Genomic DNA, 17,417 nt, shown 5'->3' on the forward strand with positions numbered 1-17,417 from the left:
ACTTCTAAAATGCTTCCAGGAAAAATTGATTAATCTTACCATGTTAATGTAATTTTGAAAGTTTTTTTTATAATATCGCTATCTGTATACAGTCTCTTCCTCTGTAAACCGCTCTGAACTGTTTGTGGTATTGCGGTATATAAAAATAAAGTTGCTATTATTATTATTAATAAAATGACAGTTGGATTATCTGGATATACAGTCTATTTAATCCCCTCCTTTACAAAGCTGCGCTAGCGTTTTTAGCGCCGGCCGCCGTGGTAACAGCTCTGACGCTCATAGAATTCCCATGAGCATCCGAGATGTTACCGCCGCAGCCGGCACTAAAAACGCTAACGCGGCTTTGTACAGGAGGGGATAAACGAAGATCTTTTTCTCACTATGGAGTCCTTTTACTAAGCCATGCTAAAAAGTGGACACCGCTGTTTTTAATGCTTGAGTTTCCCCACACCTGAGGCCCCCTTTTAGCGTGGCTCTAAGATGGCCAACACGCAAACTGCAAAATTAGTGCATGGCCATTAGAGCATGAGCCCTCAACACCAATTTAGTAGAATTTAAGCGCTAATGCACTAAGCCTGCGCTAATGCCCACGCGCTAACTGATTAGTTTAGGGCATGCCTACTCTCCACTCCCAAACATGCCCCCATGCTAAAGAATAAAATATATATTTTAGGGTATGGGTTGTGCATACTGAGCCCACAATTAGTGGGTAGCTCTTGAGTAACTGGCACTTGTTAGGCAGTATTAAGCACACTTTCGTGGTGTCAGGTCAAAAGCGTGCCGGGACAAAGGCGCGCCCAGACAATTGAGTGCAGCGTGGAGGTGCGTGCCGCGCAAAATTAATGTTTTTAGGGCTCCGACAGGGGGGGCGTTGGGGGGAACCCCCCAACTTTACTTAATAGAGATTGTGCCACGTTGTGGGGGCGTTGTGGGGGGTGTGGGGGGTTGTAACCCCCCACATTTTACTGAAAACTTCACTTATTCCCTGTTTTTAGGGAAAAAATTAAGTTTACAGTAAAATGTGGAGGGTTACAACCCCCCACACCCCCCATAACGCCGGCGCAATGTCTATTAAGTAAAGTGGGGGGGTTCCCCAACAAAACCCCCCATCGGAGCCCCTAAAAACAGTAATTTTGAGCGGCGCGTGCCTTCGCGCTGCGCTCAATTGTCTGGGCGCGCCTTTGTCTTTTGCGCTGTTGTCTATGAACCCACTTTCGTGATTACCCCTGCTTATAAAAACAAAACAAAACAACAAACCTAGATTTTTTTGTTTGTCATTAAACTACCACCATACTTTCTCAAAGATCCAATTCATTATTTATCCCCCTTTTACAAAACCGTGATAGTGGTTTTTACTACAGGCCGGCGCGCTGAATGCTCTGCGCTGCTCCCGACGCTCATGGGAGCGCTCGCAGTTTTGTAATAGGGGGGATATTTTTTTACATTTTTTTCTTCACATTTTACTTTGCCGTGTCTTCTTTCTTTCATTTCCATAAGCTCCAATCTCAAGTACTTGTTCTCAGATAATCAAAAGAATATTTTGGGAGGCTCTGGGTATATTCTTTTGATTAACCGAGATAAGTACTTAGGACCCGATTCTATAAACGGCGCCTACACTATAGATGCCTAGGAGCGTAGCACTAAGCGCGTGTTAATTTTAACTTAGGTGCCATTTATAGAATCACGCCTAGCAGCACCTAAACTGAACTTAGATACCGGTAGTCATCTAGTTATGCCAAGGTTTTCTTGGGCTAAATACCAACCCCTAAGTCCAAAACAGGTGCCTACATACAAAACACACCCTTGATCTGCCCCTAATTATGCCTACAAGTTCTGATAGGCACCTTGGACAGGTACCTACTAGAAAGTGATAGGCGCCTACTATCCAATTAATTTTAATTTAAGCCAATTATGAGGTACTAATTACTTGTTATTGGCACAAATTATGCTTTTTAATTAATTAACCCCCTCTTTTATGAACGCATAGTGCGGGTTTTAGCGCCAGCAGCGTCAGTAACCTCTCCGACGCTCATAGAATGCCTATAAGCGTCGGAGCAATTTCCGCCACTGCCAGTGCTAAAACCCACGCTATGCGTTTGCAAAACAGGGGGTAAGTCAGGCCCCTAGATCGGTTAGGTGTGCCGATCTGGGTGTCTACCTTAAGGGCTCCTTTTACTAAGGCGCGCTAGCCAAAAAATTACCGCCTGCTTAAAAGGAGGCGGTAGCGGCTAGCGCACGCATTATTTTAGCATGCGCTATTCCGCACGTTAAGGCCCTAATGCACCTTTGTAAAAGGAGCCCTAAGTGTCTTTTATAGAAATCTGCCAGTTATTTTTTATGTTCTGAGATAGAAAAAAGACAAGGCAAAATAAAAAGTGAAATGCGAAAATTAATATTTTCAGACATTTTAAACCGTTTTTAAAACTGTTTTTGGCCTGGGCTGCAAGCGTTGTAGTAGGGCGACCTACTTCATCACTTCTTTAATTGTTTTATTGTTTCCTGATATTTTAGGCCCGCAGGAAGGAGGTTTTCGTCCAGGAACGATATGGGAGGTTTAATCTCAGCGACCCATTTCTGGCTCTGCAGAGAGACTATGAGGCAGGTACCGGTGGGAGAGAGAGGAAGGCCATATGCACCAACCCTCTTACCATTCTGGAAGCCATCATGGCCCACTGCAGAAAAATGCAAGAGAGAATGACTGCCCAGCTAGCTGCCGCTGAAAGCCGACAAAGGAAGGTACAGCAGTGGTTCTTATTCCTTCAGTGCTATTTTCTGGTTGGGAGATTTGCTCTTTGGTTGTTTGTTCTTTCAGTATACAGCTCTCCCTCTGGATTCGCGGTTTCCATATTTATGAATTCGATTATTCATGATTTTTTTTCGTCTAATTTTTCTTCTATTTTTAGGCTGTCCGAACCTCCCAGAGCTGTCATCAAAATGGCTGCTTTGAGTTCCCATTGTAGAACTCACGGCAGCCATTTTGATGACAGGTCTGCATGGGGCAGGAGCGTAGGAAGATCAATCCTGCCCCGCGTCACCGCTAGACCACCAGGTAAGGTCCGGGGGAGGCAGGGGTGGGTCAGAGCGGACCCAAAAACTTATTCACGATTTTTTGCTATTCGCAGGCCAGCTCTGCACCTAACCCCCGCGAATATGGAGGGACAGCTGTAATGCACAAGTTGTTCTCATTTTTACAACAGAGTTTTCTTTTTGCATTCTGTGACATTTACCATGGGCATGTTTGTTGTTTTTTTTTTAGTTCAATAAGTTTTATTGTTTTCTGTAAAGAGACAAAAAGAACATTGAATATCAAACATGTCACAACAGCGCATCAGGATACAGAATTATTGCATTGTACATATTAGAGCTCTTGACTTTTCTGGTAAGAAAGTGGTGCTTATTTATTTGTTTATTGAGATTTATTAACCATCATTATGAAGAGATTCACCTAAGGCGTGTACAGCAGGTATAATTCAACATAAAACATATAATTTTGTTAACAACATAACAGTAGTAAAAAGACCAAATTTAAACATAAATACAGTGAATGAGGTAGAGTTAAAATCAGTAAATTGAAACTAAGGGTTACCAGACGTCCTTCCTACCCAACAAACAGGCAGCATAGGGGCGGGGCTGAGGGCGGACCTGTAGTCTAACAGGCAGGGATGGGTGAAACTGAGCAGGCCTGGGGACGGGTCTAGGGGTTCCGGATTTTATTGACTTAAAATCTGGTAACCCTAAATAGGACGACCATAAAAGTTTCATAAATACTAACAGCACAGAAATTCAAATAAGAGAGAAATAATGCATCCTAAAAGTGAGACATAATACGTATGATACATCTAATAAGTACAAATCAGAGCATTCAAATAAGATAGATATGACACTAATGCTTTTCTGTAATACAGCTTATCCTATAACCAAGGGGTCAAATGAAGATATTAGGTGGGGACAAGAAGGATGGTACAGAGTGCTTTGGGATAAACAGATGGTAGTATACACTTCTTCCTCCATATTCGCAGTTTTGGCAATCGCGGTTTTGATTATTCGCGGGTTTTAGTATGCTGGCTCCTCTCCTCACTGAAATAGCCAATTCACACCTTTTACAGAGAAATCACTGATTCCCAGTTGCATTTTTTTTTGTTTTCTTCCTCTGTTGCCTTGGTCTTGACTGTGGTATACTGACTAGTTCAGGTCTGCATGATATTATTGGAACCTGTATAAATGTTTTCCACTTAAATCGCGAATCTCGTATTTTTTGTTATTCGCGATTTCTCCTTATTCGCTATGGGGCTCATAATAAAAAAAACAAAAAGTCTAAAAAGTGGCCTAAATGGGTACTTGGACGATCAAAAAGCCTGATCGTCCAAGTACCCATAATCGAAGCTGGTTTTAGACGTATCTAAAACCAGCTTAGGCCTTTCCCCTGCCTCTAAACGCACAGAGAGAAAAGAGGCAAGAGGTGCTTTTAGAGGAGGGGAAAGGGTGGGCGGTGGGCAGGAGGTGGGCCGACCTAGACCTAGGCGTGCAGCAGGTATAACCAAAAATTTAGACAGGTTGCCTATTCGGCACTTATACGTTTTGACTTAGACCAAGTCAAAACAGGTATAAGTGCCGAAAAGGGGCCGCTGAGCTGATCATGGCTGTTGTGATCAGCTCAGCGGCACCAGCAACCTGCCTACCCCCTACAGCAATGATTGCGGCAGGAGAGATGGCTCATCTCCCCTGCCGTGATCCACCCTCCCCCCCCCCGACAACGATCAGGGCAGGAGGGAGCCCAAGCCCTCCTGCCCTGGGCACCCCCGAACTCCTGCTCCTCTTTTGCCTAAAAGCCCTTCTTTTGAATGTTTGGGGATTAGGCTTTTTTTAGGTTGATTATATGGTATAAGTTTAGACATAGTGGTGGTCTGGGCGTTTAAACAGCTGAACGTAGAGGCAGGCCATTATAATGGACATTTTCCATGCTTCTACTTTCAACGTTTAAGGCCTTAGGCCAAAAGGGGACTTAGACGTTTTTTTGATTATGCCCCTCCATGAGTTTTACTAGAAAACCACAAATAACATATGAAAAGTTATTTGCAGTTTTTCAGTATTCGCTGTCTTGCTATTCCCCTATCACCGCAAATACGAAGGGAGAAGTGTACAGTTAAACAAGGTATAAGGAACTGATTTACTCCCCCAAAAGCGCGGAAGAGATTTTTAGCGCAGCACAGAGCATTCAGAGCGCTGGCTAATGCTAAAAACCTCTTCCGCACTTTTGTAAAAGGGTGGGGGGGGGTTAGTTAGCTTAGTGCTAGAAGACCTTATTAATAACATACACATAGTAAATGATCAGATTCATTTTGCATGGTATGAGGGAGGGAGTAGCATAGTAGCAGTATCCCTCACTGATGTGGCAGTTTAGCTATCTTCCAGCAGGTGGCACTAACTTGAGGAATCAGAGGCTGAAGCAGAGCCAACATAAGCAAAGGAACGGTGAGCTGTCTGGCTAGAAGGACGGGGCTCAATAAGAAGCAGGAAGTAAAAGCCCTCTGGTTTGACATAACAGAGAGGTCCTGAGGGAAGAGTTTCCAGTAGAAAGCCTGAGGCAGAGGCTCTGGGAAGAGGGAAGTTGCCCTGGAGTTTGGGTTTCCCTTGCTTGTGTATATAAGTCATGAGAAGTCAGCTAAAATAGGACAAGCTTGCACCTTTGGCTATATAAGAATCCTGTTTAGGAGGTTTGGAGGGAGCCAGACCTATGTTTGTACAACCCTGCAAAATGTTGAATGCACAGAGTTTAAGGACTGTGCAAAGTTTGCCTCTGAACTTAAGGGACATTATTCTTTATTTACTATTCCAGAGAAGTAGCAAGGTTCAATATTGGTTAGTAAAGGACTTTTGTTCACCTTATATCCTTGTCTGACTGTTTTATGAAGGACTTTCTCCCACATGTTATCAGACATGTAGTAAATGGTCTTGGCGCATTCATACATGGGCCTTTCCTGTATTCTAAACCCCAAATAAATTTTTACCAATTTGTTGTATCTCTGGCCGTATGTTAATGTTAATACAAGACTATCTCTACTTAAGGAAGCAGGTGAAAGCTTGACTCTTCACCCAGGCCTTTAATGGAAGAAGTTACTAACTTGCTAGTCACACATAGTCATAGAACCTAACGGATGTAGCGGTATATAAGAAATAAATTACATTACATTACATTACATACAAGGAGTGGCACCTGGCCACACATACTATAGTAGGACATGTTTATCCATTCCTACCCTAGAAGAGATCATTTTCAAGCATCAGACTGACCTCAAATTAGTCAAATTTCTTCAATTTAGTCTTTTATTTTCTAACCTCTGTTACTCTGTCTTTTGGCTATATACGCCTTCTTTGCTTACACCCTGTGCTGTCTATTAAAATGTTTTATTGCACATTGTGTAACAAATTGTGCCATACTTTGTATTGTAATCTGAATATTTGTTTTACTGCTGTAATTGTCTAATAAATCCCAATAAATAAACAGCACTGGCCTGCCCTTGTTGGCGGATGTGGTAACAGTATTCAGCATATTTGGGTTTAAAAAAGTTTTGGACAAGTTCTCAGAGGGAAGTCCATAATCTGCTATTAAGACATGAGGAAAGCCACTACCTTTCCCTGGGATTGGTAGCATGGAATCTTGTTATCTGTTTACGATTCATCCAGATATTTGTGACCTGGATTGACCACTGTTGGATACTAGGCTAGATGGACCTTTGATCTGACCCAGAACAGCTATTCTTATATTCTTATGATCCCTAGAAACAGAATAAGATATACATTTATTACTGGCTTTTGTCCTCTATAAAGGTTTCTCAGGATTTTACAAATGTGACACACTGGACTATGCATTCCTAAGATACACTTCTTTTGTGTACGTAAGAACATGTTCCTCATATAGTGAGGTTGGCAATTGGAAAGTAAAACTAAGAATATTTTAGGAATGTAAACTTCAAAAAGAGCCATTTAGAATGGTAAATGATCTGCTTTGAAGATTGATATCATATGCTTGCTTTCTTCTGTCTCCAAATCCTGTTTGCATCCAGTGAATTTAACACCATCCTTTCCGTAGGCCAAGGGTAGGCAATTCCGGTCCTCGAGAGCCGGAGCCAGGTCAGGTTTTCAGGATATCCATAATAAATATGCATGAGATAGATTTGCATCTCAAGGAGGCAATGCATGCAAATCCATCTCATACATATTCATTGTAGATATCCTGAAAACCCTGACCTGGCTCCGGCTCTCGAGGACCGGAATTGCCTACCCCTGCCTTAGGCCAATTGTCAAACTTCTTCAAATTTTGCTGTGAACCAAGCTTCCATTTCCAGGATATGTGTTGGTATGAATCTTTATTTTTATAATTTATGTGCAGATTACTCACAAAAATAGTCTTCTGTCGGCCTTTTTTTTTTCTCTCTCTCTCTTATGTTGCTTAATTTCAGATTTCAAGAAAGCAAGCAAAAACTGCTGTGCAAAGGTGCGATCCTTTGATCTAATTGGGTATTTGAGAGAACCTTTGAAAATCTGCTCAGACTTTAGCCATGATTCCTCACTGTGAAGTATTAAAAACATTACATTGGTTCTCTTGCTACTTTCAACTTTGCAGCTTTTATAAAATTCAGTTCCATTTCCTTAGGCCTGGGACCACAGCATGATTTGAATAATGATCAGACAACAAAAGGTAGAAAAAATAATTTTATTTTCTGTTTTGTGATTACAATATGTCAGATTTGAAATGTGTATCCTGCCAGAGCTGGTATTAGACAGCAGGCGTGAACTAGGACCTAAAAGAGAGAGGACAAGTCTTTTTTTTAAATTTTTTTATTTTGTTTACATCATGGAGCCAGCGTGGGGTTGGAGAGGTTCAAAGCAGCGTTCCCTCTAAGCTGCGCTGGGGTGCGCTGGCGCTCAAAATATTACCTCGCAGCGCACAAGTTTCTCGTCACAGCGCACACAGTGTAGAGCACAGTTCTTCAACCGCCGGTCCGCAAACAAAATCTTGCTGGTCCGCGAAGGATTCGGTCCCCGCCGCAACGAAAGGCCGGCGTCAACTGACTTGCAACTTCCTGTTGCAGTCGCTGTGCCGGGACTCCTGCCTTCCACCGCGTTTGCCTCCTGCCTTGTCTCCGCACCTCCAGACCAGCAGCGGCAGCTGTGTATGCTTTTAACTTCGGCACAGAGCTGCCCCTAATCAATAGTTTAGCGCGGTTTCATAAGGCAGCCTCGGGGCCTTTGCTAGGCCGGCCCACATCGCATCATCGAAGCGGGCCGGCTATCAAAGGCCCCGAGGCTGCCTCATGAAACCGCGCTAAACTATTGATTAGGGGCAGCTCTGTGCCGAAGTTAAAAGCTTACAGAGCTGCCGCTGCTGGTCTGAACTCTTGGGCCGCTGAAGGAGGGCAAAAAGCAGCTGTCCTGGAGGTTTCCCTTCCTCTCGCCTTTACAGGTTCCTTTTTTCCACCTTTTTTTTTTTCCTTCAAACGGCAACGGGCCCCAGCATCGACATCAATCAAGTAAGTTCCACTGTCAATCAAGCGGTTCTGCTCGGCCAAAGCTTCCCCTGTGACATGAGCCACCCTCAGGGGAAAGAAAGTGACCCACAAAGGTGAGGGGAAGGGGGGCAGATGATGGAAGTTGGGGGGGGGGAGAGAGAGAGAGAGAGAGAAGGGGCAGATGATGGAATGGAGGAGATGAGAGAGAGAGAGAGAAGGGGACAGATGATGGAAGTGAGAAGAAGGGAGAGAGAGCAGAAGGCAGATGGATGTCAGTTGAGAAGGGAGAGCAGATGCTGAATGGAAGTGGGGAAAGAACACATACTGGATGGAAGGAGGAGATAAATAAAGGGGGAAGAAAATAGTAAGATAATGGAGGGGTGAGGGAAAGGGGTGACAAGCTGTGTGTAGACACAGTGAAAAGAGGGAAATGGGACTAAATAGTAAGAAAGAATTTAATTTAGATGGAGGCAGAAAATAGAGAAGGAAGACCAGAGAAGAAAAGGGAAGAGAGAGCAGAGAATGATCAGATCTGAGTGGAGGAAATGAGAAGAGAGATATGCTAAAAACCACAGGGGGGAGGGAAGGATAGAGATGCCAGACCATGAGGGGAACAGAAGGAAGATGATGGATGCTAGACCAAATTGGGGGGTGGGGGGGGGGCAGGAGGAGAGATGGCAGGGAAAGACAGACAGTGAATGGAAGGGGCAGATGCTGGACTGAAGAGACAGAGAAGGTTATCATGCTGCTGTACCGGGCCATGGTACGCCCTCACCTGGAGTACTGCATCCAGCACTGGTACTTTAAGAAGGACACGGTACTACTCGAAAGGATCCAGAGAAGAGCAACTAAAATGGTTAAGGGGCTGGAGGAGTTGCCGTACAGCGAAAGATTAGAGAAACTGGGCCTCTTCTCCCTTGAGCAGAGGAGATTGAGAGGGGACATGATAGAAACATTCAAGGTACTGAAGGGAATAGACTTAGTAGCTAAGGCAGGGAGAACGAGAGGGCACTCTCTAAAGTTGAAAGGGGATAGATTCCATACAAACGTAAGGAAGTTCTGTGGTAGAAAGCAACATATTTATTTGGCTCATAACTTGCTGGCGCCCGATATTTTTAGCTCACAGTGAAAAAAGTTTGCTCACAACACCCGCCCGCTTAGAGGGAACACTGGTTGTAACCCTATATTTCTACTAAGACTAAGGGGGTACTTATATTACGGTGCGCTAGCATTTTTAGCACACGCACAAAATTACCATGCGCTACACCGCACGGTATGTTTCTAGAATAATGCCAGCTCAATGCTGGCGTTAAGGTCTAGCGCACGGGGCAATTTAGCGCTCGCTATTCCACGCGTTAAGGCCCTAAAGGAGCCCTAAGGGGTACTTTTATTAAGGTGCACATTTAGCATGCACTAAATTAGTTCACGTACCTTAATAAAAGGACCCTTAAGTATCTTAATAAAAAATTTGGCCCGCAACTTAGCCTTTGTTTTAGATTTTGGCCCCTTATGTGATTGAGTTTGACACCCCTTATCTAAGCAGTCTTTCTTTGATAGAATAAATTGCCATAAGCTCATGCTCACTGATAAATGCACATTGTTCTACCCAACAATTAACTGGTCACACATTTTCACACAATCATCTATAGGGAGTTTTTCGTCTGGTGTTCACAATGTCATCATCATCGCTACTGTCCTCAGGTTTTTCTAAGGATAGTGTCTTTGCAATAACCTTACCCTTGCCCAAGCAGCGGGCCCAGGATCTGTGATTCACACCTTAAACTCCTACATAACTGCACATTATACTGACTTATTGGACCAACCTGTCATGGCCATTTTCAATTACCTCTTTCAAGTGGCAGTATCCATAATTAGCAAAGCATCCAACGGAAAGCTGATGAAACCTCCATACTCAAGACTGCTGCCCAAAACATCTGTAACTCATTCTGAACCTGGACAATAAGATCAGTTCTATAACTGGGCACCCACATTTATTCATCCCTTAGGCACATAAGTGTTCAGATTACAAGAATTTATGTGCATCAATTTCTACTTACATGCAAAATTGCCAGCGTGGCATAACATGTAAATGCAAGGGGGCGTACACATGGGCAGGACTCATACTTACACATTACTGTGACCAAAATTATGCCTGGTCTATGGCTGGTGGAACCGCAGGCGCATAGGCACGTCAATACCAGGTTACTCTGAGAACACAGATGCTGTTGTACTGTAGATTAGGCTTTCAACCTGCAGCATCAAGCTACCGAAATGGAGACACTCACTTAGAGAATTATCCCTAGATGGGCTTTTCCTGCATATAGTCCAGGGCATCTCAGAAAGTGCAGTGGGATGACATGGCATGGGAAGATCTATTCCTGAGAGTGCTGCTCAGAGTTTGACAAATTAATCTGTTTAAAATGTATTCATTAATGAGGATGGTGCTTTATTTCACATTGGTCAATTTTCCTTTCTCTGGCATTCCCTGGAGGCAGTTAGTCATGGTTCAGGAGTTTTGCTATTTGTTGTATTTCATCTGGCTATAATTTGTGGTGCTGTAAAACTTGCATACCTTTCACTGCTGCCTGTTCTGACAGCTGACATGATTTTTATTACCTTTGTTCCAGAAACTAATGTGTTTCAGTTAGGGAAAGTCAGTGTTGTTCCAGTAATTCTTGGGTAAACCTTTGTCCTGGAACTACTATCACATTCCATTACTTTCAAAATGAACTGTTAACACATGACTCCTGGTATTGCACTTCCATTCAACAAGAGGAACCTTTGATATGAATGTTATGTTTAACAATCTATTAACAGCTAACTCTGAAATGATTAGAGCAATTCATTCCATACGAGTCAGGGCCTTGCAGGGAGGATTTGCATCACACAGAGGATAATTATGGAAAGGCATTTTCTTTCCTATATGCCAGTATATGTGCTAGAAAGCCTCTTAGGAAATGACCCCATGCATATTAGGACATGAGATGACAAGGTAGGGTTACCATATGGCTCCAGTAAAAAGAGGATGGATTGAGACATCTGGATTTTACTTGCATTGAAAGCAAATAAATGGAATTAAACTCAGACATATCAATCTGTCCTCCTTACTTCCATTGCTCTCAATGGATGTAAAACACGGAGGTCTCAATCATTTTTCTGGAGCCATGTGGTAACCCTAGACAAGAGCATGCAAACTTTTATGTGGCTTTGGTACAGGCATTTTCTGGGGCAAAGTTTGGGCAAGGATGTGAACATTTGTAGCCTTTTATTTGGCATTGTTGCTCTCGTTCAACATCATGGCTGCTTTACGTAACTTGATGGTGTCATAGACGCTTCTGGAGTTCTTATGGTTGCCTTGCCTTCCAAAAAATATTGCAATTGGACCGGTTAATCAAATTATATAAAGCAGCCGTTTCACCATCTGCCAATTAAAGGGATATATTTGCACCTGCTTTTGAGCTGGTATAAACATACAAAGTTTCTTTATAGCCACACTTTCATCAGAGCCTGTGCTGGTGTTTTATCAGGTCTCGTAGGTGCCTACGGGGCTCAGTTTCATAAGAGAAAAATGTCCAAAAAGTGGTTTAAAAGGGCAGTGAGACATTTTTCTCGCCGAAACCTGTTTTCTAGATGGATATCTATACTGTTGATCAGAGGAAATTGACGTTATTCCCTAAAAAAATGGAAAAACGCCTCTTCTCTCTATAATGGGGGGGGTTCCCCCCAACACCCCCTCCCAACGGCAGCGCAAACAGTACTAACTTAACTGCGGGGGTTCCCTGCCCAAACCCCCACTCGGAGCACTTTAAAATTAAATTTATGTCCAGCGCGCGATTGTCTGCTCCGTATTGTCGGCGCTTGATTGTTCTGTGCGTTTTCGACTATGAACCGTTAGAGGCACTGTGTGAGTCTGTGTCCCCAAAATGATGAAAGATCAGGATCGAGTAAATGTATTTTATACTACATTTATTGTTGGTTTAATTATGAAATTAATAATCATTTGATTGTTGGGTAGACTAGATGCACCGTTCAGGTTTTTATCTGCTGTCATCTATTATTTTACCATGTAGTTATTTCCTTATTTAATCTAATTGAAATAGAAAATATACCCTGGACATGACCTTTTTAATATATGTTAATAGAGTTGAGTACAGCCATTGTTACCATTCTGTTAACATTTCTTAGTTTTTCATTGGGCCTCATTTTATAGTTTAAAAGCTTTGAAATCCAGGGCTTAATTGGGTTGGGGGGGGGGAGGTGATGACCTGGAACAAGTTTCCAAGTTTATTTAAAATTTGATAACATTGCTTTTTCAGAATTTCAAAGTGATGTACAATAAAAATAGGGGAGACAAACTATTCATTAGGGAAACACTGACTTACTTCGGACAAGAGGAAAGTAATAGGAGGAACTTCAATCATTATAGGAAAGAGAACGAAGAAAGGGTAAGACATAGGGGAATTAGGTTGATGATACCTTGCCTGTGTTAAATGTTGATGTCAAACTGAGCCTGGGATAATAACTTTTCAAAGGCGTCCCTAAATAGGTAACTTTTTAATTTTCCTTTAAACTTGTCAAGGGTTTTTTCCTCCCTTACCTGGGCTGGTAGCAAGTTCCAAATTTGAGGAACTGTAACTGAGAAAAGGGTATTATGCTAGAGAATCAAGGGAATTCTGGTCTAGTCAGTGAGAGATTGGAGAAACTGGGCCTCTTCGCCCTTGAAAAGAGGAGACTGAGAGGAGACATGATCAAAACATTCAAAATACTGAGGGGAATAGATAAAGACAGACTTCACACTCTCCAAGGTAGGGAGAACGAGAGGACACTCTCTAAAGTTGAAAGGGGATAGATTCCGTACAAACGTAAGGAAGTTCTTCTTCACCCAGAGAGTGGTGGATAGCTGGAACGCTCTTCCGGAGTCTGTTGTAGGGGAAAACACCCTCCAGGGTTTCAAGATTAAGCTGGACAAGTTCCTGCTAAACTGGGACGTACATAGGTGAGGCTGGACTCATTTTAGAGCACTGGTCTTTGACTGGGGAACACTGCTTGAGCAGACTGCTGGGCGCGATGGATCACTGGTTTGACACAGCAGCGGCAATTCTTATGTTCTTATGTTCAAACAGCCTGCAGGGAAGAGGTAGGTAGGTTGTGAGCTTGGAGCAAAGCAGAGAATAGTTACTGTAATCCCTAATCCAACCCCTCTTCTCCTGTTGCTCTGTTCTTGGCCCACTCAAACCTTTCCCGGCTCCATAGATCCACTTCCTTTTTATCTGCAAATTATGGCCTGTTGAAATCCATAGCTTCTCTGTTTTGCATTTTTAAACAAGGTTAGGGACCTGGCTTTGTTATATGTCATGTATATGAAGATATATCGAAAACAAGGCAGTGTTATCTGATGTCTGCAAAAGCAGGGATGGTTAACAAGGTGTAGCAGTGGGAATTGAAAAGAAGTTAAAGCACCTACATTTTAGAGCTTGGAAGATATGCTTTTTGCTGCAAGCAGAGCATTAACAATAGCTCAGAAATGTCAGCTGTAGCTGCTGGAAGTTGACATCTCATTGTAATTAGATCAGCTGCAGGAAACCTGAAACTTAGCATGTTTGTATATATACTCTATATGTATATTCATCCTCGTATATACAAGGGCGAATCAAAAATTAAAGGCAATTATGTGATATCTGGAACGAAGCTAGTGAAATGCAACATATGTATTCATACATTGCCTGTTGGATATTTCATCCATGCACAGTGCAGTGCTCGGCCTTTAGTCATGTGGCAGCCATGAGAGTAGAAACATAGACGCTCCATTGCAAGATTGCACCATCGAAGAACAACATGCAGTAGTGCGCTTTCTTTGGGCAGAGGGAGTGAAACCTGTGGAAATTCACCATCGGATATTGACTCAGTATGGACGTAGTAGCATGGGCAAACAGTAAACAGTGAAAATTTCTGTGCATTACTGCGAAATGAACTTAAATCTTCAATTTGCAGCAAAAGAAGAGGAACTTTGCTCCACCATGACAATGCAAGTCCTCATGCAGCAGCAGCAGCAACAGAAGAGACAATGCCACAGCTTGGGTTTGAACATCTTCCACATCCTCCTTCCAGCCCAGATATGGCGCCTAGCAATTATTACATCTTCGGTCTACTGAAGTAGATGCTGTGAGGTTGCTGTTTTACCTCTGATGTTGAAGTAAAGGAAGTACTGCTCACCTGGCTTCGGGAGCAGCTGAAAAATGTCTCTGCAGGAATATAGAAGCTAGTTGAATGATGCAACAAATGCATCATCTTGCATGAGGACTATGTGGAAAACTGATATGTTTAATTGTTCACAGTTACTTCTATTAAAGCCGTTAAATGTATTTTACCTTCATTTTTTGATTTACCCTCTTATATCAGGGTGGTCCAAAAAAATGAATTAACACATTTCGTTTGTCCACAAGGCTAATTTTATTCCTTTATATAAAAAGGAAAAACACACAAAATTTTACTTAAACAAAGTTTAGGGGTCCACACCTCACTGTTTTTTGTAAACTACCGTTAAGCTTAACAGTATATTGCAATTCTTGTGCATACAACAAATAATCAACAAATTATTTGTTGTGCATACAACAAATAATAATAACTGTCTATGACAGTGTTCTTCAACCTTTTTACACCTATGGACCAGCGGAAATAAAATAATTATTTTGTGGACCGGCAAACTACTAAGATTGAAATTTTAAAAAAACATTTCTGCCCCGTCTCCGTGAGCTTGGTCCCCGCAAACCATCTGATCCCATCTGCACAAGCCTCAGTTATGATTTTATATTGAATGTATTTTATTAAAATATAAAAAGAAACAGGACCAATTCCCTCGAACAGTTCCCCATCCTCCCTGACTCTAATACACCTAACTCAGACCCGGGTACAATTAAACCAGACCCAGGATCCAGAACAAACCTCAGCTGGAAACAATTCTCAACAATCGACTGGAAAACCTTTAACACCTACTATAATAAATACAACCACTCCTTCTGCAAATTGGACACATGCCCACCAAACATCATGAAAGCAGCCCCGAGCCACTTCAAAGCAAACATGATGACATGGGTTAACTCCCTACTATCCACAGGAATCTTCCCACCAGAGCAAGGTCATATCATGATTACCCCCATCTTAAAAAACGCAAAAGAATCGCCAAACACCCCTTCCAACTACAGACCGATAGCAAGCAACCCCCTATTCACCAAAATAGCAGAAGGGGCAGTAAAAGTAGAACTCTCCACATACCTAGAAAAATTCAACATCCTAAGCGACTATCAATCTGGCTTTCGCACGGAACACAGCACCGAAACCATCTTAGCCACCCTTCTTGACCATCTCCACACACTCTTTAGTCAGAGCTCTAGTGCACTGATTATACAACTAGACCTAAGTAGTGCCTTCGACCTGGTCGACCACACCATTCTCCTTGAATGTCTGTCACACATTGGTATCTCTGATCAGGTCCTCAATTGGTTTCAGGGGTTCCTAAAAAACAGATCCTACAAAGTACACCAGAACAACGCTTTCTCATACAGCTGGGAAAACTCCTGCGGTGTACCGCAGGGCTCCCCTCTATCCCCCACCCTGTTAAATATCTACCTAGCCTCCCTAGGGAACCTTCTACACACCCTCTAGATCAAATTTTTCATCTATGCTGATGATATCACATTAGCTATCCCTTTCACCAGCCTCACACCTGAAACACTCGATTACATTACAAACATACTCAACCAGATTGAGCTCTGGATGCTAGCATTCAGGCTGAAACTAAACTCCGACAAAACAAAATTTTTTCTGGCCTCCCCCAACGACAAAATCAAGGACACCACAATCCTACTGAAAGGAAGGCCTTTCCCCCTTGAAAACACAGTAAAAATCCTGGGTGTTACGCTGGACAGACATTTATCCTTAGAAACTCACACCGACCTCAGCGTCAGGAAATGCTTCGCGGTACTCTGGAAACTCCGCACTATCAAAAAATACTTCAATGACTCCGCGTTCCGCCTTCTAGTGCAATCTTCCATTCTCAGCATTCTAGACTACTGTAATATTATTTACCTGAACTCCACGAAGAAAACTACCAGAAGACTAAAAATGATCCAAAACACCGCCGTTCGCCTCATCTACGGCCTAAAGAAATGGGAACATATCACCCCTTTCTACCACCAACTTCACTGGCTACCTTTCGAGTCCAGAGTGCTCTTCAAATTCGCATGCTTCTGCTACAAATTGGTAAACGGTCTCTCGCCAATCCCCTCTTTAACCTTTACTGCACCAACAGGAAATCCCGCAGAATTCAACTGTTCGCCTACCCCTCGCTAAAGCTCTGTCATCTTAAAAGATTCCTAGACAAAACCTTCGCCTTCCAAGCAGCCAAGATGAACCCATGGATCGCCCAAATGATTCTTGAGGCTCCCACTTACCTCGACTTCAGAAAAACACTCAAAACTTATCTATTCAACAAACAAGCCCCGTAATGCCCCCTCCCCGGAATCACCTGGCCACACGTTCGACCCTTTTCCCCCCTTTATTGATCGCTGACTTCTGCCTCCTTCCCCATCAGCCAAGCTCGGCTAAAGTTGTTGTAAATCCAATAAATTGCGGTAAATCAGCCCGTTCGGCCCTGCCCCCCCCTATTGACCGCTTTCCTCCTTCTCTCCTTCCCTCTTCCGCTTTTTCAGCCATGTTCGGCGGAAGGTGTTGTAAATCCAATACACTGTTTGTAAATCGGCATGTCAATGCGGATCCTAATGTAATTGTTGTGAACCGCCTAGAACTCGATGGGCATGGCGGTATATAAGAATAAAATTATTATTATTATTATTATTTTGTATAATTGTCATTTTATAAATACAAATATACAGAGCAAGGACCAACAAA

The 17,417-nt window shown here is 42.8% G+C and overlaps 1 protein-coding gene across 1 annotated transcript in view; it reads left to right on the forward strand.

Annotated features, from left to right (window-relative positions):
* CTTNBP2 (cortactin binding protein 2) overlaps window positions 1–17,417 on the forward strand; it is a 330,426-nt gene that overhangs the window by 112,036 nt on the left and 200,973 nt on the right. Inside the window, 1 exon segment of the mRNA XM_033959698.1 lies at window positions 2,512–2,736. Coding sequence (XP_033815589.1) covers window positions 2,512–2,736 — 225 coding nt within the window.

This window comes from Geotrypetes seraphini, chromosome 9 (assembly GCF_902459505.1).
Source record: "Geotrypetes seraphini chromosome 9, aGeoSer1.1, whole genome shotgun sequence".
NCBI lineage: Eukaryota > Metazoa > Chordata > Amphibia > Gymnophiona > Dermophiidae > Geotrypetes > Geotrypetes seraphini.